This window comes from Galleria mellonella, unplaced genomic scaffold (assembly GCF_026898425.1).
Source record: "Galleria mellonella isolate WM207_F2 unplaced genomic scaffold, CSIRO_AGI_GalMel_v1 utg312, whole genome shotgun sequence".
In the NCBI taxonomy this organism is placed as follows: Eukaryota; Metazoa; Arthropoda; class Insecta; order Lepidoptera; family Pyralidae; genus Galleria; species Galleria mellonella.
In genome coordinates, this window is record NW_026442074.1 from 11,445,672 (window position 1) to 11,466,249 (window position 20,578).

A 20,578-nucleotide genomic window follows, 5' to 3' on the forward strand; every position below is an offset into this window, starting at 1 on the left:
AAAATAGCAGTCTACAGGGACTGTTCACCGGTGGTGTATCATATGGATGAAATGGTATCATGAAGATATATCATGAGGATCAAGAAAACATGCCAATTCCTTATCGACAGAAGATCTGACTGATGTTTACGTCAGTATGTATTGGCATTGGCTCGCGGATTGACGACCGAATATTGGTTTAATATGGAATTATTGATTATTTTTGGAGAGGAAAATGGAATGGTAACCCCATCTGCGTTGTCGGTATACACTGTCAGGGCACTAGTGAGGGATGACAGGTGAGGATCAAGTCATGTCCGTCAACTCATCGTGGAGTATTTATCAAGTTGATCTGACAGGGTATATTGCTAGCAATAGAGTCATTACAATCTCTTCTTTATCTTCTCTAGTTCTTTATTGTTATTATTATTTTAGCCGTTAACTGTCCACTGCTGAACATAAACCTTCTCCATAAGGGGAGTTTTGCCAGTAATTGTCACACTTGGCAGGAGGGTTAGCAACCGCAGTTAGGCTTTTACAGATGTTTTAAGAAGGATGCTGCTGCTTATCCCTCCACCATAAGCTCCCTTAGTCGCCTCTTATGACATCAACGGGAAAGAAAAAAATGGTTCATTCTATGCCGGGCCTTACACGGCGACCCTAGCTCTAATAAAGAGCTAAAATTATAAGTACCTTGATTTGCTGTGGCTTGATTGCGGGTGGTACGGGCTGCGGGGGCTTGGCGACGCTGATCTCTATCATGTTGAGCACCAGGTCTCGGACCGACAGCTGCTGCGCGGGCCCGTTGCGTGTTGCAGCCGAGCTCGCGACGGTAACTGCAGCGGACCCCGTGACAGTAACGGCGGCCGAGCTGGCCACGCTCGTGACGCCCGTCATGCTGGTGGATGATGGTGCTTGCGTCGTGCTCGGACACGATGATGCCGGTACCGGTATCGTTGTTGGAGGTAGGATCTGGAAATAACCATATTTTTTATAATATAAGTAGATATATGAAATATAGATATCAGTAACTTACTAATATCTATATATTCAGAAATCGCACATACAGGTCTGATATCTATATTTCGGTTTGAAGGGTAGGATATGGCGTGAATTTACTGGGTACAGAGGAATAACACCTGAGTCCTCGGGGATGACAACGCATGAGGGGTATCATGGGCGAAACAGTATACTCTGTTATGTCCATGGTACTGCTCATGTCTATAGGCGACGGTTGCCACTTTCCATCAGGTGGGCCGTCAGCTTGTTTGCCATTTTAAGTTGTATAAAAAAAACCATTTCAATTAAATTCTTCATTTCGATATTTTATAGATATATATTTAACATATTCGTTATTGAGCCAATATATAGTAATCGTAATCAAAATACATAGATGTTCTTATATATGAACTAATACATAGTTACCTCCTTGGTAGCCCCATGTTTCGAAGTAAAAGGTCCTTTCATTTTTAAACTACAGGACAGATATGAGTTTACATAGTAATTTATCTGGCCGGAAAATACGATAGATATGGATTTTCATACAATATACAGCCGGCCGCTGTCCACATGTATCTGGACAGTGCGGCAAGTTTGATTTATCTCCAAGAAAATTGTCAAAATAATGATCACATTTCCAAGCATGTTTGAGAAAAATACAATTTGATTATTTTTCCTTTTGTTAGTGTGCGTGCGTGCGCGTGCGCGTGCGCGCGCGTACCTTGGTGCTGGGCTCGTTCTCCTCGTCGGCGGTCTCGGTGGCGGAGGAGTCGTAGTCGCGGCGGGCGCGGCGCGGGCGCGGCGCGGGCGGCGGGCGCGGGCGGCGCGCGGGCAGCGGCGGCGCGCGCGGCAGCGACTCGCCGCTGCACGTGTCCGTGTCGCCCGAGCTCAGCGCGCTCGACTCGGACGTGCTGCGTGCACCGCCACCACCGCCCGCGCTCCCCGCACCACCAGCACCCCCAGCACTCCCGGCCGGCGGCGAACACGCGCGCTCCGCCACCGCCGCCTCCAGCTGGTACTTTTTTCTGTAAAGTTTAGCCTTTGTTACAAGTAAGCCCCCGCGATCGTTGTAGACGTCGAAAAGGATGAGATTGTCGATATTCGAAATTCGTTTTCGATTGACTTTCTAGAATAGAATAAATTATAAAAATTTTACGTTAGAGCATCGACTAGGCATTCTTATTCTTTATTGTACAACAAGTATCATGAGCTACTTTTTTTTTTAATACGTATTATACCAATGTTGGCAACCAAACACAGATCAAAATTTATTATAGTGGCAATGGTGCCCTCGCCCTCTATCTTTCCTAAACAAAATTCTGAACTAGTTAAACGTATATCGTCTCGTATCGTATTTGTTATTTTGAAAACAATAAACCCTGTGATAAAAATCAGTATAGTAGTTGAATCATTTACTATGATCGGTTTCGTAATAGAAATATAGAATACGAGCATGGTCCTTCGAGCCGGATACGATATTTCTTTACAAAAAAATCCTCGATATACCTAATATAATATTCGTAACACAAATTTTAAAACGTAGTTCACGCTGAAGGTACGGACTGTAGCGTCCATCTTAAAACATCACCAAAAACTGCGGTTGCCAACACCAAGCGTGGCAACTATTGCCAAGACTCTCCTTATGATGGAGACTATATTCAGCAGTAGAGAATTAACGACTGATTACAACAATGATGCACAATTTTTTTTTTTCAACTTTTATTTTTTTTTTAAAAAGACACTTAATTTAACTACATAATGATTGTCATCTTCAACAGTTTCCTGTAATGTTCCAGTACTAACCTATACGTGAAGTAGAACGCCTTCAAACTTGCCGGCGTTCTACCGAAGAGCGGCGCTATCCTCTCCCAGGCGGTTCCGTGCTCCCGGAGTAAACTCCTGAGCCGGGACACCTCCTCCTCCGAGGGCTCTGTCGCCTCGCCCGTCGACTCTAGTCGTCTCGTGATCCTTTTGAAGCACGCCAAACAACACTTGCTGAGATCGCTTGGTATTTCTGCAAAAGATTAAGGTAATGTTATGAAAACAATAGCATACAAAGTAAAAAATAATAATAGCCATTTTTAACTTTTTTTTTATGCAACTTAGAATAATATACAAGCTGACGGCCCACCTGATGGAAAGTGGTAACTGTGTCCTATAGACACATGAGGTCGATGGGCACATCATGAAGTATTATGTAAAATTAAAAAATAAAATAACGACTCACGAAACTCATCCATTAGTGGCCTCTTGAGGTCGAGCGCGAGATCATGCCACCGCGGTGGCAGGTGTCGTAACCTCTTGGCTCGAACCCGCGGGCCGGGACACGTGGGCACCGGGCAGCGCGTGTACCGCGACCGTACGCAGCGGCAGTGGCAGGGTTCGCACACCCGGGACCCGACCGCTTCCTCCTTCAGGCCGTAGTGCACCGCGCGGGACCGGGACACGGTCCGCGTGGCGCCCGCCGAGCCGCACACCGCGCAGCTAGCGCTAGGACCGCTCGGACCGCTCGGACCGCTCGGACCGCTGGCACCGCTCACAACGCTCGCCACGCTCGTGATCGTCGTAGTGCCACTCGTCGTCACGCTGGAGGGGGTACCCACCCGCTCTATTAGCGCTGTTGACAATGATCACAGCTGTTATAGTAATAATAAATTATACATACATATATACATACATATCTGTCACGCCTGTCTCCCATTAGGGTAGGCAGAAACAATGGAACGCCAAATGCTTCGATTCAAACAAACCTCTTTCGCTTCTTCCACATTCATCAATCTTGTCATACACGCTCGCCGGTTACGGGTACTTTTAATTTGGCCCTTCTTCAGCACGACCTATTTGGTCGACATACGTCCGTTTAGGGCGGCCCCTACCGACATCTCCATTCATTCTTGCTCGATAAATCTCTTTCGTAATTCTAATAAATTATTTGTTCAAATATGTGTATTACAGATGGTACATTAACGTCATTTATGGTACATATTTGTACCATAAATGGCGGGCAAATCTTTTAATATATGAGTAAATATTAGTGAAGTTCCATTATTATAGTCTCCTATATCACAATGTTTTAAATTATAATAGATTATAGAAAAAAAAAAGAAAATTATCACATCAAAATTTGTCTTGTCTCATGGGAATACAATGCAATACAACTTTATCTTATTCATTAATATTCTTATAAGAACATTTTAACTAGACAATGTCTATACATGGAAAGTATTTAAGAAAAGTTGATATGAGGGGAGGGGGATCTTCATTTTGTGCCTGGCTATATTTTTGTTCAGCCATCACGCAAAAACTACTCCACCAAATTGGATAAAGTTAACAGCTATGTTCCCGAAACACAACGGGGTTTAATTTAAAATCAGGTGCATGTACCATCTTGATACGACATCCAGAATTTGTCTATTTAATTAGTTTTTATGCACACAGCAGGCAATAGGTAGTAAATATATAATAAAGCAATAAAAATATGTCTCCATCTTCTTTTACTTACTAGGATATCGCAAGCAGTTTTCAAGAGAACCAAGAGGGATACACCAGCGTTAGTTATGGTTAAAAAAAAAACCCTTTGACAATTATTATTACGCAGCATTTACTATTTTACCAGGAATATATTTCAGGCCAAACCAGCTGCCTGATCCCGGTGTACCATGCCTGCCCAGAATTGTCTTTCTGGGACCGCAAACTCAAGATGCAAACGAGGCTACGCAAAGACATGTCTGAGACTACGTAACCGCCTTTTATAATGGGTCAGGATCTTCTTGGAGAATGATCTTAAATACCTTAATTGATATCACCATATTGACAGTGAACCGACCCATATAATGAGATGTACACGCAAACACGGTGCATACTAAGTAGGGTACACGGCACGGGGTAAATCAACGGCGAGCAACCGCGCCAGACAAGGTGCTGCAATATTCAGCGGGTGGGCGCGATCGCAAAGCGGATTAGTCGAATTGTTTCGAGAGCGATGGCTGCCCGATGCATTATTTATACGAAATATCTAGATTTATTCTGGATTAATTTATGAGGTAATTAATTAATTAATTAATTTAAAGCAAACAAACAGCTAAAATAATACATAATTATACACTTCAATAGTAATTTAATAGCCACTAGAATTTGCGCAAAATAAAAAACAAACGGCGTCAATAGGTAATGTAAACTCTGATTCACATTTATTATAGTCACTAGTCATTCGTATAATGATGGTGGCCTAAAACACTTGATACCAGATGGTGACACCCTCGCATAAGTACCTATTCATCACCATCATATCAGCTTGCAATTAAGTAACTATCCATTGTTGATCATAAGCTTCTCCCTTGGGGGGTTTTGCCCGTAATTGCCACGATTTAGAGGCGGATTGGTAACTGCAGTTAGGCTTTGGAGGTGTTTTAAGAATATCCTTAGCCGCCTCTTATGACACCCACAGGAAAGGAAGGGGTGGCCTATTCTATGTCGAGAGGACTTGCCAAGTATTAGTCTGTAGTATATTTGAATGTGAATATGAAAAGGACTCCATTTTCCACACTTAGCCTCTCATTTGGGCCATTGTGCATATGAGTCGTGGCTAGTGCAGCCGACCTAGCTCCGTCCAGAAGCGCAGAAGCTTCCTGGGTTCTTCACAGGCCTCACGGAGCGACCTCACTGTTCCGAGGATTTCTAAACGTTGATGGGCCACAGCCTCACATTCCAGGATTACGTGAGCAGCCGTTTCTTCGGCGTCGAAACAGCCTCGACATAGAGGGCTGTCTGTGGCTCCTATTGTGTATAGATGTTTGTTTAATGGACAATGACCCGTTATTGTCCCTATCATTGTTTTGAGGTTTTTTCTGTCTAGATGTAATAAACGTTTTGACAGTCGTTGATTCAACATAAGTACGGCCAATTTTGATTGCCTGCAATCAGTAGCCTGTATCCATCTTTGGTTTTGTATGTCACAGGATCTTTGACGAATCCACATTCGAAGTTGTGAGAGTAATCTATAGTATATTTGAATCGCTTAAAAAATATGCTAACAAAAGAACTACAAGTTGGGCAACATACAAACACGGAAATGCAGCCATTCCAGATTCAAGCCAACAATTAACGGTCAATTTAGCGTTGGCATTGTGCGCTGTCAGTTAGTCAGTCCTAACTCTTGGTAAGCGGGGGTAACTTTTAGACAAGTTATGCACAACGGGATGGAATAATTCAGGATATACGAATAGCAAAACGGGGCAAATATACATTCCCACCTAACGTTTGCTTAACATAAATCACTGCTTCCAATAACCTTATTAATTTTATCTGTACTGTTCATTTTGTTTGTAACGGATAAACTCAAAAACTACTCAAGCGATTTTAAAAATTCTTTCATCTATAGAAAGCTACAATATCAGTTAGTAACACATGCTATTTTCCGTGTAGTTCCGGTATAGAATAGGCCACCCCATCCTTTCCCATGGGTGCCGTAAGTGATAATTAAGAGAAGGCGAGGGATGGGCAGCAGCGTTCCTCTTAAAATATCTCCAAAGCTTGACTGCGGTTACATTAAATTAAAAAAATTTGTTACAACTTAAGAACAAGGAATTACAAAGAAGAAATGATAAAATAAAAACTATAAATCATACAGTTACTTCCCTTCTTCTTATGCAAATATAATTGGTAAAAAGAGAACGAAAGATACACCATCAGTTGCTATTCTTGTCAATTCACAGCAGATTAGTGTATAGAAAATGTTTGATATGTCAATTATTTGTCAATAACAAATTTTACATTACTAGATTATATATTCGACACGGTTTATGTAGAAAGTATGCAAGCAGGTTGTATCTGAATTAGGTAGGGTTATACGGACGTATAACATTTTCTATACACTAAGATGCTATGAATTGACAAAAAAAGCAACTGATGGTGTATCTTTTGCCCCCTTTTTACTAATTATATTTGCATAAGAAGAAAGGAGACAATCATATGATTTACAGTTTTTATTTTATCATTCCTTCTATGTAATTCCTTGTTCTTAGGTTACAAGGCGACGGGGCGCTATGATCCTCAACCTTCCCAAGCCCGTCCCAGTCGGTACTAATTAGCGCGCTCTCTGTGCAAACCGCAGACGTTTGCCTTACAGATTCTACGTCATTCGTACCATGACACCGATATATCTACTGAGTGGAAGAGAATTTATTTTTATACCGAAAAAATGTTTTTTTTTTTCTACAACTTAGAATGACAAACAAGCTGACGGCCCACTTGATGGAAAGTGGTAACCGTCGCCTATAGACATGAGCAGTACCATGGACATAACAGAGTATACTGTTTCGCCCATGATACCCACCATGCGTTGCCATTCCTGAGGTGTTATTCCTCTGTAGCCAGTAAATTCACGCCATATCCCACCACCACCATCACCACCAGAGGGAGACTTTGTACAAAAGTCGATTGCTTGGGTGCCTCTGTCCCATTCGTGTTTCAACCGTGAAACAGTTGTGTTTGCATGGCTGTGTTTCGCTTTGAAGGGTGGGATATGGCGTGAATTTACTAGGTACAGAGAAATAACACCTGAGTCCACAGGAATGGCAACGCATGGGGGGTATCATGGGCGAAACAGTATACATGTCTCTAGGCGACAGTTACCACTTTCCATCAGGTGGGCCGTCAGCTTGTTTGCCATTATAAGTTGTACAAAAAAAAAATTCAAACCGAAACACAGCCATGCAGACACAACTGCTTCACGGTAGAAACACAGCCATGCAGACACAACTGCTTCACGGTAGAAACACGAATGTTTATATGTAGAGCGCTTCCATTTGGTATAATTCTAGGTGGACCACTGTCGATTAATCTCTCCAATTACAGATATTTGAACAAGAACTAATTGGATCCGGTGCGCTACGCTCGCTCGAGTTGTGATTAAACGCGGCATGATTTTATGATGAGCACACATTTTGGACTGGCGCCCAGTGCGGGGCCCGGACCCTATAATGTTGGATACATAATTTATAATTTAAACTAGTCATATTAATTGCACGCATGGATATATTTTCACCGGTACCTTTCCTGCACTGGATTACCCAAATTAAATTATTTTCTCTCTAACTACACTGGGTTGGCCGGAAGAGATCTCTTTCAGAGACAAGCCCTCCTGCCCCCTGCTAACAAGTTGTTAAACTAATCGTCGCATATATTGTTTAAGTGCAATAAAGAATATATATATTATCGTCAAGTGCAGTATATTTAAAAAAAAATTTGAATCACAAAACTAAAAAATAGACTGAAACCGTAATAAAATCGGTTATTTTGATTTATAAATGAAATTAGTAAATCGACTTTGATAAAATTTTTATTAAGACAAATCTAAAAGTATATCGTTTTAGATATAAAAAAAATGCAAATCGATTTACAACTGACGGAGTTATGAGGCAATAAACATAAAAAATCAACCGATTAATAATCTCCTCATTTTTTAAAGTCGGTTAAAAATGGATATACAATTAGCGATGGCGATGTCACCGTGTAACATCACAAAAAGAGCAGACGAATTGAGAAAATCCATCCTCAGAGATTAGCAGTTATAATGGCGCCCAACGTGGGACCTCCGTTAAATACACATTCTGTAGGAATGGCGCACACGCAGATCGACATTACCTACATAGTAGCTGTAACATGCGGTTTTGCTCGCGTAAATTAGGATAAAGGCACCACATGTGTGTTCATTGCAGTATATGGTCTGTGTACCAAATTTATTCAGTCGTTTAAGTGTGATTAAGTAACAGACGTACAAACAATCAACACACACACACACACACATATATATATATATATATATATATATATATATATATATATATATATATATATATATAATGTGTGTGTGTGTGTGTTGATTGTTAGTACGTCACTAGCTTTCACCAATTTTTTCATCTGCATGATCGGAATATGTTGTTTAACTGGGATAACAGTAGCCTATGTTTTTTTTATTCGATACGGTTAGATGTATAGTAAACTACTCAACTTTATGACAATTGCTCATGTCATTAAGACGCCAGGAGGTAACAAATAAATAAACGAACAAACTTTCACATTTATAATATTAATAAGGATTTATTTATCAAGTATAGTTTTATCATCAATCACGAATAGCGATCAATTTTCAAATAAATCATTATTTATTTTTTTAGATAGATACTCTTTATTGTTTCCTCCATAAGATTACAATAGTAAACTTATTATAGATACAAACAATTACAAGAAATAATCACAGTGAGAAAACAATGGGCGACCTTATCGCTAAGAGCGATCTCTTCCAGGCAACCTTTGGATGGAGAGGAGTAATTATAAACAATTCGATTGGAAGGCACGACGAGAAACCGTAGTTTTTAATTTAAAATTAAATTTTTGTTACAACGTTTAACAGTCTTTTTGAGGGAAATATTAAATGTATTAAATACTTGTATGACAATATTTACACTGGGTTTTCATCTCGTAAAACTAGTGTAAATCTATTACAAACGCCATCAAACTCGTCACAGAGGCGGCGTGTTTGCGTAGCGGCGTGCTGTCGAGCGTGACGATTTAACGAGCTTGCCGCGTCGCGTGTTTGCCGTGCAAACAGCCCCCTGGCCGCATCTTGCAGATTAAATGTCTCAATATATCTGGTTGATATCGTCTATGTATAAAAATAAAAATCAGCGCCATCTATACTTTATTACCTTCACGACATTAGACAACTAACTGAGAGAAATATAGGATATGGCGTGAATTTACACGGTACAGAGGAATAACATCTGAGTCCTCAGGAATGGCAACGCATAGGGCTATCATGGGTAAAACAGTATACTCTGTTACGTCCATGGTACTGCTCATATCTATAGGCGACGGTAACCACTTTCCATCAGGTGGGCCGTCAGCCTGTTTGCCATTCTAAGTTGTATTAAAAAAAACGTGATTGCACTTGAAAATAGTTAATGTTATTTTAATTACATTATCTTAATTGCTAAAATACTTCCACATTATCATTCTGACACATATAAAGTATAGCCATCATCGGATCAGCAGCTAAACCCTTTGTAGCGACATAATCCGAGGGGTTAACTCGGCACTAACCTGTATCCACATACGGCATATTAAATAAGCTACGGGGTGGAACAGACCGCTCACTCTAATTAATGAATTATATTACTCTCTGCTACTATTGTTCATATATTTGTTTATTTATGAAACCAATCACAGGTTTGTAAGGTTAAAGATTTTTTTTATATGTTCTTTCTTTTCTTTATTCTTTATTGTACACAAAAGGTTATTGAAATGTAAAAACAAACATAATAGTGCACAAGGGCGAGCTTATCTCCAATAGAAATTTCTTCAAGCAAACCCAATATGAGAAAACTGACAGTTCATTAGTATGTTCACTATCGATTCGCAAACATTTTGCCGAACATTTGAAATTCTTCGGCTTCGGTTCGTGTTTCCGATAAATACGAATATGTGACCCCGAAGACCAAAGCTGTTATCCCCCCACGTAGTGAAATCCTTCCTATCCCTTTACCTAAACTCCTTTAAAAATCCTTTCAAAAATCCTTCCAAGAATTCCAGTCTCCAACCCACTTGCCCAGCAAGGTGACTTATGGACATAAACTCTCCAATGAAAAGGACCAATCATACGTGGCTGCAGTGCGAAAAACGGAGAATCACACGTACTGTAAGACATCGAGGAAGGCCTACATGGAGACACAAAATATGTTTATTTCAAACTGGAGAAACCTATGTGGGAAATTTAGAATTTAGAAGAAGTATAAATATAAAACACTTCTATGTTACCTACCAAAAAAAAGCCTAAATATTTGCATTTCCAGACATGAGTTATTACACTTGTTTCGAATCACATATTTTAGTCTGTGTTTTATTGTGACTTTGTCACACATATGTATAAATTTGCTACAATATACTTGTAATAAAAAGAATCAATTGAGCAGAACTGTGCCCCGGAGGACCGAGATAGACTATCATGCAAATAACTTATGGATCTGGTAGAATCGTTCGAATAATAAACCATTCAAAACATCCCATAGCCCCCCGGACGAGGTGATGTCGGAAAGAGCCAAGAAATTACATTTTTATTTATAGAACTACTAAATTCTGCTATTGATAGTTATAGGAGTATTAATACTATCACTGTTTGTATTCGTTATAGAATACCGTTGATTGTACCCTTAATCTATGGTCTATACATTACAATCCAAACAATTACATTGTTTAGAAAAAAAAAAATTACCTTTCAAAGATAACTACTTTTTATAATAAAAGAATTTGAATTTGGAATCAAAACTTTTATGCATTAATTTTTGTTTTGGCGCGCAATAGCTACTAATCTGAAGAAAATTTAAATTTGGAAGTAATGTTTTTTTTATTTATTAATGCAATTTTTGTTTTAGCGTACAATAGGTACTACTGATTTGACAAGAACGTTATTAATGAATTTTCATACAAAATTTAATTATAAAACAAATACATATTTTCTATTTCAGAGGAAGAAAGTGGCATCAAGTGTGGAATAAAATCTGTTAAGTTCAGTTCATTATATAGATTAAAAAAAAATAGTTGACTGGTAAAGAACACTGACAAATGAACATACAATTAAACTGTGCATCAATGTATAAATAAATAAATAATACAATCTAATTGAAAGCTTCTCCTTTATCTGTGGTCGTTAAAAAAAAAAGAATATTAGATACAAGGAATTTAATTGATAGAACATTTTTTTTTATACAACTTAGAATGGCAAACAAGCTGACGGCCCACCTGATGGAAAGTGGTATTCGTCGCCTATAGACATAAGCAGTACCATGGACATAACAGAGTATATTGTTTCGCCTATGATACTCCCCATGCATTACCATTCCTGAGGACTCAGGTGTTATTCCTCTGTACCCAGTAAATTCACGCCATATCCCACGCTTCAAACCGAAACACAGCCATGCAAACACAACTGCTTCACGGTAGAAACACGAATGGAACAGAGGTACCCAAGCAATCGACTTTTGTACAAAGTCTCCTCCCTCATTTAAATGTACAACAATGACAACAGTCGAACTGAACTATCCCTATCTATACTAACTTAGAAATTACAGGCGTAAGTATTTTAATTTAATTTTTAAATTTAAATATTAGTATTTTTATACATAATGTTGCATAAACTCATCAAACTCTGTAGCCGGCGGTCGTCCCACGGGACCGCGCTATAGATGTTAAAACGCGACTGTCCTACGCAAACGAAACGGGACAATATATTATTCATTGTACGCTTAGAAAAAGTGACGTCTCCAATGAAAATTATTGCGTTTCATAAGAGCGGATTTGTGGAGAAACGTTACAATGATAAGGCAGGCCATTGTTTTTTTTTTTCAGTTCGCAGTCCGCTCATTTTCAACTGTTTGTATCTAAGTTTACTAATGTAATCCTATTTGGAGGTAAACAATAAAGAGTATCTATCTACCTATAATACTTAGATTTTTAAAGTTACTTCTTTAAGAACGTTGGGAACTTTTTGGGATGAGTAAAAAGCACTACACTCGCGTGACTTACGTTCATATATATTTTTACATATAAAACATTATAATATGATTAAATTATTTTTTATTTAATTTGATTATGACTATATTAATATGTTAACAAAAATAATAAAAAAAAAAAAAAATAACAGCATTTAAAGGCAAAATAAGAAAATTTTGGATAGACAAAATTTTATTTACTCCAAACATAACGTTCGATTTTTTTCTCTGCTGACATGTATAACAGTGAAAGAAAAAGACATTTTCGTGTTTTAAAGTAGGTTGTGATATACGACAGCAATAGGAAGACCGCCGTAGCGCAATGGTGAGTACGTCGCTTTGCGTAAATGAGGTCCCGGATTCAATTTCCGATCGGGTTAAGTTTGGAACCAACTTTTCTGAGTTGGCGTGATTCTGAGTGTGCTGGATTGTAACCCCTGATGCTTGTCGCCTAGTTGTTCATAACACACGGTATCGTAGCTTGAGTATTTAATTTAAAGTAATTATTGAATAGATCAGTAAACAAACAATTTGCCTACAAATTTAATTAATCAACTTGTCGCTGTTTACATTCGATATAAAAATATTACGCAAACAAGCAAACAAGAGGAACATCATTCACTGCGATTAGCGGAACGAGTTCCATCGACATCGAACCGGTATCACTCCCCGGGACAAGAGTCGTTCTATCTCATTATTGACATAACATTAGGAAAACAAACACGGTCCCAGAGAGGAGAATCTAAATTATAATTCGGCCGCGGGCCGGAGCGGCGCGTATATAAGCGGGCCGCGCGGCGCGGCCGGCACAGTCGGCGAGAGAGCGCGGCGCGATGCTGTCGCTGTACCGCGCGTGGCTGGGGCCCGGCCCGAGCGTGGCGCGGCCCGCGCCGCCGCCCGGCGCGCACCGGCCCGTGCCGCGCCGCGCCCGCGCGCCCACGCCGCCGCCACGCTCGCCCTCGCCCGCCTCCGTCGCCTCCGTCGCCTCCACCGCCTCCAGCGAACTCGACGTCGAGCGCATCGAGGCGCCCGACCCGCCGCCGCGCCACACCACCACCGTCCTCGACGTGGCCTCGTGCGACGGGCCCGTGCGCTTCAGCCGCGTCCTCAACGCCGCGTGGCAGGACACCGCGGCCGAGCGCGCGTGGACGTGCCGCCACCGCAAGGCGAGCCACGCGAAGACCGCGCTCCACTACTACCCTTGCAAGACGTGCGGCTCCAAGTTTCCGTCGTACTACTTCGTGCACAAGCACCGGAAGCGGTGTCACGCCGACGAGCCGAGCGCGCCGGCGAGCACCGACGCGCAGCCGGAGCCGTCGACGTCGAGTGCGACGAATTAGTAGGAAAACAAACGGACGTCGCGGCAAGGTCGCGTCGGGCAGCCGAGTTCCCGCGTGCCGGCGGAGATCAAATGTTTAAGCGGTTCCGTAGTGAATTTGTGAAACATATCAGTATTCGGTGATCTCAGACGAGCTTACTCCCCGTAGGTTAAATAATTATTTGATTCGATTGTAAAGTTGTTATAATAAAAAGTTTAATTATTCATGATGTTTTAAATTCGTCTTTTTAGTAATATATACTCTACACTCGAAACTAGAACACCCTGTGCTACGAACCAAACTCTTAATATCTGGAAGACATAACATGCAACACCCAGAACCGAGTAAATTTTTCTAGTTTAAAAAAAAGGAATAAAATCAATATAAAACGATTAAAAAATAATCATAGTAAGAGGTTTATAATTAACAAAGAGACTAGTTGAAAAAACATAAAAAAATAAAAGTTTTTTTAACTCAGTACCTAAAAGCTACTGAGAGTTTAATACTACAGTAATCACTCCTTTAAAATTTCTTTTGATGTAAATTACTATAAATTTATATATATATATATATATATATATATATATATATATATATATATATATATATATATATATATATATATATTATATTATTACACAAAATTAAATTAATGTAATATTATATTAATTTATTTTTAAATAATTTTTCTCTCCGCTTGTCTTTCATAATATATTTGCCAATAATATATTAACGTTTAAATTAAACAAAACATAAATTAAAGATCAATAAAAATAAATCATCATACTTAATATCTTGACAGATTCCCTTCAGTAAGACATAACTTTGTAACGACGTAAAAAAATTAACATGAATTCTTAATTATCAGTTTTTAAACGAGTATTCTACTAGTGGAGTTAAAACGTTAATATTAAAACACACGATGCATATAAAGATTTATATGCAACGTGTGTTATATACATATTATACGTATAATATGCGGTAGATACCACTAAAAACTGCACTTAATTCATATTTTGCTTCGGAACTTTTCAAATGCATTTTTGCCGTTAAAATTCAAATTTAAAATGACGGTTTAATAAGAATATTATTGCATGACTAATATTTTAATTCGTTATCACAGTACTTCTTAAATAATCAATAAAAAAAAAACCTAAAAAAATTTTTAATTGTTTTTGGAAATTGAGCGATACCTATATGCGACTGTCCACACTTCGGTATCAGCCTTTAACTGTCCATTGCTTATGTTATATTATTACATATATTATTGTTATATAGTGGGATATGGCAGTGAATTCACTGGGTACAGAGGAATAACACCTGAGTTCTCAGAAATGGCAACGCATGGGGGCTATCATGGGCGAAACAGTATACTCTGTTATGTCCACGGTACTGCTCATGTCTATAGGCGACGGTTACCACTTTCCATCAGGTGGGCCGTCAGCTTGTTTGCCATTCTAAGTTGTATAAAAAAAAATATATATAATTATACAATTAATCACAGTAGTCGATTACGTCCAAATACATTATATATCTGAATGATTTAAAATGGCTAAGATTCAGCCATTTTTTTTACTTATTACTACGAATAATAAAATTGTTACTGGACGACTTGTGTATAAGGAATCTTAATAAGACCAATACAAGCTGAAATAATATTTGTCTGTATATATATATATATATATATATACACCGATACCAAAACTACTGCGCCAAATTGAATGCAGTCTTTATTTTCTGTTCCTGAAAATCTAATTTAAAAATTGCTATTTGTTTTTTTTTGATACGCAATCTAGATATGATATACATATTTCATTAGATAAATAGATAGATACTCTTTATTGTTTCCTCCAAAAGATTACAATAGTAAACTTATTATAGATACAAACAATTACAAGAAATAATCACAGTGAGAAAACAATGGGCGGCCTTATCGCTAAGAGCGATCTCTTCCAGGCAACCTTTGCATGGAGAGGAGTAATTATAAACAGTTTGATGGGAGGCACGAAACTCTGGCCGTTATTTTAAATACTATAAATATAATTTTCCTAATTCTGAAATTCACGTGTACGAAGCAGCGAGCGAATAACTACCTTACAATAAATCGACTATCAACATCGTAATAACCCGTTCAACATCCCAGACATAGGTCTCTTCACTATTTCGTTTTCGCACTGGTTTATGCTTAACTGGTGTACGCACTTCTTTGTTCCCATTAAATTGGGATGTACTTATAGAGTAAACCCATTGATATAGAAAAAGCTCAAGATACATCTTAAAACATTGAATATTTTATCGTAACATATCGCTACAAAACAATAACATACCAGTAATATGCAATTTCGTATCTTTTTAGCATTATATATGCTGTATTTTTACAAAATTAATAAAAGATTTTGGATTTTTTTTTTCGTGAAAGTTATAAAAGCAAACAAGCTAACTATCCACCTGATTAAAAGTGGTAACCGTCATCAACAGACAATTACAGGCTGGTCAGAAGTGCATCCATAATTTGGCTGTACGCGCTTTATTTACGTGTCAATTTTTAATCATCTTGGGGTTATTTTATATCGATGTGCAAACCTATTTGGTATAGATCACTTACCAGTCTCCGGTGTTGGCGGCGGCTGCGTCGGCGTCGGCGGCTGCGCGGGCTGTGGGGTCGGAGGCTTGCTGCCCGGACACGACGTCGGCAGTGACGTAATCGACGACGTCACCTTCGTTGACGACACGCACGATGTTGGCGTGAGCGTCGACGCTGTGGTCAGTGGTGGCGGCAACTGTAGATAGAATTATTTTAACACTAATCTCTTAGCTCTATTCTGCCTGAAGATGCCTGGTTTAGAGGTGCAACACGTGTCGCAAAACGTGCGTGGACTTAATAGCGGTCGGAGAATAACGACTAATATGGTGTGAATTTACAGGGTACAGAGGAATAACACCTGAGTCCTCAGGAATGGCAACGCATGGGGGATATCATGGGCGAAACAGTATGTGTGTGTACTGATATGTCCATGGTACAGCTCATGTCTATAGGCGACGGTTACCACTTTCCATCAGGTGGGCCGTCAGCTTGTTTGCTATTCTAAGTTGCATAAAATAAATATATTATACTTATTTTTTATAAAACTTAAAGTGACGAACTAGTAAGTGGTGACCGTCGCCTATAGACACGAACAGCGTCAAATACGTCACAGAATATTCTGTGACACCCATGGTCCAAACTTATGTTTCCATAATCCATTCCTGAGGGCTTTACTTCAGTTTTATGTCTGCATATACTCACTTCGATATTGGCTGCACAGACGACCACTTCCACAATACTGGGCGGTGGTGCAGGCAGCGGCGTGTCCGCGTCCGGCTGCTGCGAGGGCGGCGTGGGCGGCGGCACGGGCACGGGCACGGGGCTGGCGGCCGCCGGCGCGCTGCTGCTCGACGTCGACGTGACCGGCGCGGGCGGCGCCGACGACGCCGGCGGCGGCGACGGCGGCAGCGGCGGCGTTCGTATTAACTCCGTCCTGAGGGGAAATTATTTATTTATTTTGTTTATTCATTATAACATTAATTACTAATATAATATTATTATATAAATTATACATCTTTTACAATTATACTTATTTATCTCGAGAGAGAATTGAGTGATTTTTCTCATGTTTGAAATACCCTATGTCATACATAACAATAAGAAAAATGGAGACTAAGGGCCCCATTGCTAGCAATATGCCTAACTAGGTCGACAGCAAGGAATCATCGTGCTGAATACAGACCTATTCGTTACGATGGGCTAACTGACCCGCCTTTTCATTCCCGCCTGTCATCCCTCACTAGTACCCCCCAGTGTATACAGTTAGCGTGACGGGGTTACCAATCCATTTTAATCCATAAAAAAAAAAACAAAATAAAACAAAAAGTAGTTCTTCTCCATCCTAAATACTACGTATAAATCAAATTTCATGATCGATTGATTGAGGCGTTAAAATTCCAAAAGTAAACAAACAAATTCATAATGACATTTATAAAACAAAAATAGTATTCCACAAAGAAGCGTCTTTAATTAATTTATTTTTTATTTATTTTTTTACAAGAAACATGGTAAGTGTGTACAGATGTTAACAATAAGTATAAATCCTCATATTTCGCCATAATTAGGCATGCAAATATTAAAACTTAAAAAGAATAAATGTTAATTAAATGAGTCATTAAAATTCTTAATGTTATAAGAAAAAAAAATCAAAAATGTCAAACACTTGTCAACAATAAAAAAAGAAAGAAATGTCACTGTCAAATCATGGACTATTGATAACAGCTGCATTGTAACACGATAGGTAATTCAAGTAGGTAAACATTTTTCTACCATGAAGCAGTTGTGTTTGCATGGCTGTGTTTCGGTTTGATGGGTGAGATATGACGTGAATTTACAGGGTACAGAGGAATAACACCTGAGTCCTCAGGAATGGCAACGCATGTGGGGTATTATGGGCGAAACAGCATCATCTGCTATGTCCATGGCACTGCTCATGTCTATAGACGACGGTCACCACTTTCCATCAGGTGGGCCGTCAGCTTGTTTGCCATTGTATGTTGTATAAAAAGAAATTGTATCAAAACTCTTGCATACTGTAAAATTGTAGAAAACCAGTTATTTTGATGTCAAAACTAAACTAATAACTTTGACAATATTTCAATAGGACCAATCTGTAAGTATATATATCCGCATTTAGATAAAAAAGATTATATCAATTTGGTTTACAACTAACGGAGTTATGAGGTAACAAATATAAATAGAAAAAAAAAACCAAATTGAGAACCTCTTTCTTTTTGAAGTCGGTTGAAAATACATATGTTTATTAGACGTTACGATCAAACGTATGAGAGCATGTAAAAATGTAAACTTATCACTCAGAATCATCATTCTTTTTTATATAATTTTTCTTTAATATACAGTCAGAAGTCTTAATTTTTCTAATTTTTTTTTATTCTAATTTATTATCAAATTTTACTTTTTTTATTTAATGGCTATACAGATATTATTCTCAAATAATGTGTTTTTCTGAAAAAAATATTTTATTAACTTCTGAGCATTATTATTGACAATGTTACTGCAGTTTTCAATAGTACTTGTTTAAATTTGTTTAATTTAGTATTGTCTAATTTTGTGTTTCCTTTACTTGTATTTTATTTGTGCAAATTTTAGTGGCTACCAAATTACTATTTCAATATATAATTATGTATTGTTCTATCTGTTTGTTTGCCTTTAAAAAAAAAGAAGCCTCTGTCTACCCTTTAAGAGGCCCAACTTGAAGATACATCTACATCATGACCTAATTATTGGACATATTTACATAACATTAAATTAAATTAAACGAGTTATTACTTATTACGAAATAAATCCGCGTACAGTGCGAGAGTGGCGAGGGGATGGTGTGGCGGAGGGAGGGGAGGCGATAGTAAACATAATTAGCTCGATTCAGTACAGTTTTAATTAGCGGGTAACCCCAGGGCGACGGTGCCGACACGCGCCTTCACGGCCGCGCAGATTTCGACCTTAGCCCAGGACTAATTTTTATTAATCAAATTCAATCTAAATATAATACTTGTAATGTTACATTATGGCTACCAATTTGTGTACTCTAAATTTATAGCCGTCTTTCTTTTAATGTATATAATATCGAATTTTATGCAGAGCAGTTATTGGAGTGCAAATTTAATGCTGTTTTATGTGATATTTATTATATTAATGTATTAATTTGAATTTTTGTTACAAAAAGGTAAACAACCTATTTGAATTACCTATCGTGTTACAATGCAGCTGTTGTCAATAGTCCATGATTTGACAGTGACATTTCTTTCTTTTTTATTGTTGACAAGTGTCTGACATTTTTTGATGTTTTTTTTTATATAACATGTCAAATTTTAATGACTTATTTAACATTTATTCTTTTTAAATTTTAATATTTGCATGATATGGCAGTATAAAATTTTAATATTTTATACTGCCATAAAAAAAAAGAATTTAATTCTAATAATACGAAAGTAAACTATCAAGATAATATGTAATCAGTTATCTAAATACTTGGAACATTTCAGTATATTCATTAGGATTTTCTATTTACACAAGAATAGCTTTTACCCATTTTCATTTGCCATTTTCATTGCATTAGGACTTGAAAAAGAATGTAATGTCCAATCTACCTTGTTCAGAGAAGCTAAATTACTTTTTTTTATACAACTTAGAAAGGCAAACAAGCTGACGGCGCACCTGATGGAAAGTGGTAACCGTCGCCTATAGACATGAGCAGTACCATGAACATAACAGTTTACTGTTTCACCCATGATACCCCCCGTGCGTTGCCATTCCTAAGGACTCAGATGTTATTCCTCTGTACCCAGTAAATTCACGCCATATCCCACCCTTCAAACCGAAACACAGCTATGCAAACACAACTGCTTCACAGTAGAAACACGAATGGGACAGAGATACCCAAGCAATCGACTTTTGTAAAAAGTCTCTTTACTTACTATTTTATACAATATATAAAATTATACAAATAGACTCAATAAAGAGAATATTTTATTACTGAAAAAAAAAAAAAATCCGCAGCGCAGCAGTTTTACTGTTATTTGTACATCATTTAAATTTGACCAATTAATACTGAATGGGGTGGTAATTACACGCGGGGCGGGCGGCCGCGGGGCGAGTAAACAGCGGGCCGGCGCGGGCAAACATAACAATCG

At 38.5% G+C, this 20,578-nt stretch overlaps 1 protein-coding gene across 1 annotated transcript in view; it reads right to left on the reverse strand.

Annotated features, from left to right (window-relative positions):
- LOC113521076 (uncharacterized) overlaps nucleotides 1-20,578 on the reverse strand; it is a 98,552-nt gene that overhangs the window by 12,310 nt on the left and 65,664 nt on the right. The window contains exons 12-17 of the mRNA XM_052895909.1: nucleotides 17,130-17,361; nucleotides 16,449-16,623; nucleotides 3,206-3,595; nucleotides 2,782-2,992; nucleotides 1,700-2,003; nucleotides 673-951 (exon numbers count right to left, since the gene is read on the reverse strand). Of these exons, the coding sequence (XP_052751869.1) occupies nucleotides 673-951; nucleotides 1,700-2,003; nucleotides 2,782-2,992; nucleotides 3,206-3,595; nucleotides 16,449-16,623; nucleotides 17,130-17,361 (1,591 nt within the window). The remainder of the gene's footprint in view (nucleotides 1-672; nucleotides 952-1,699; nucleotides 2,004-2,781; nucleotides 2,993-3,205; nucleotides 3,596-16,448; nucleotides 16,624-17,129; nucleotides 17,362-20,578) is intronic.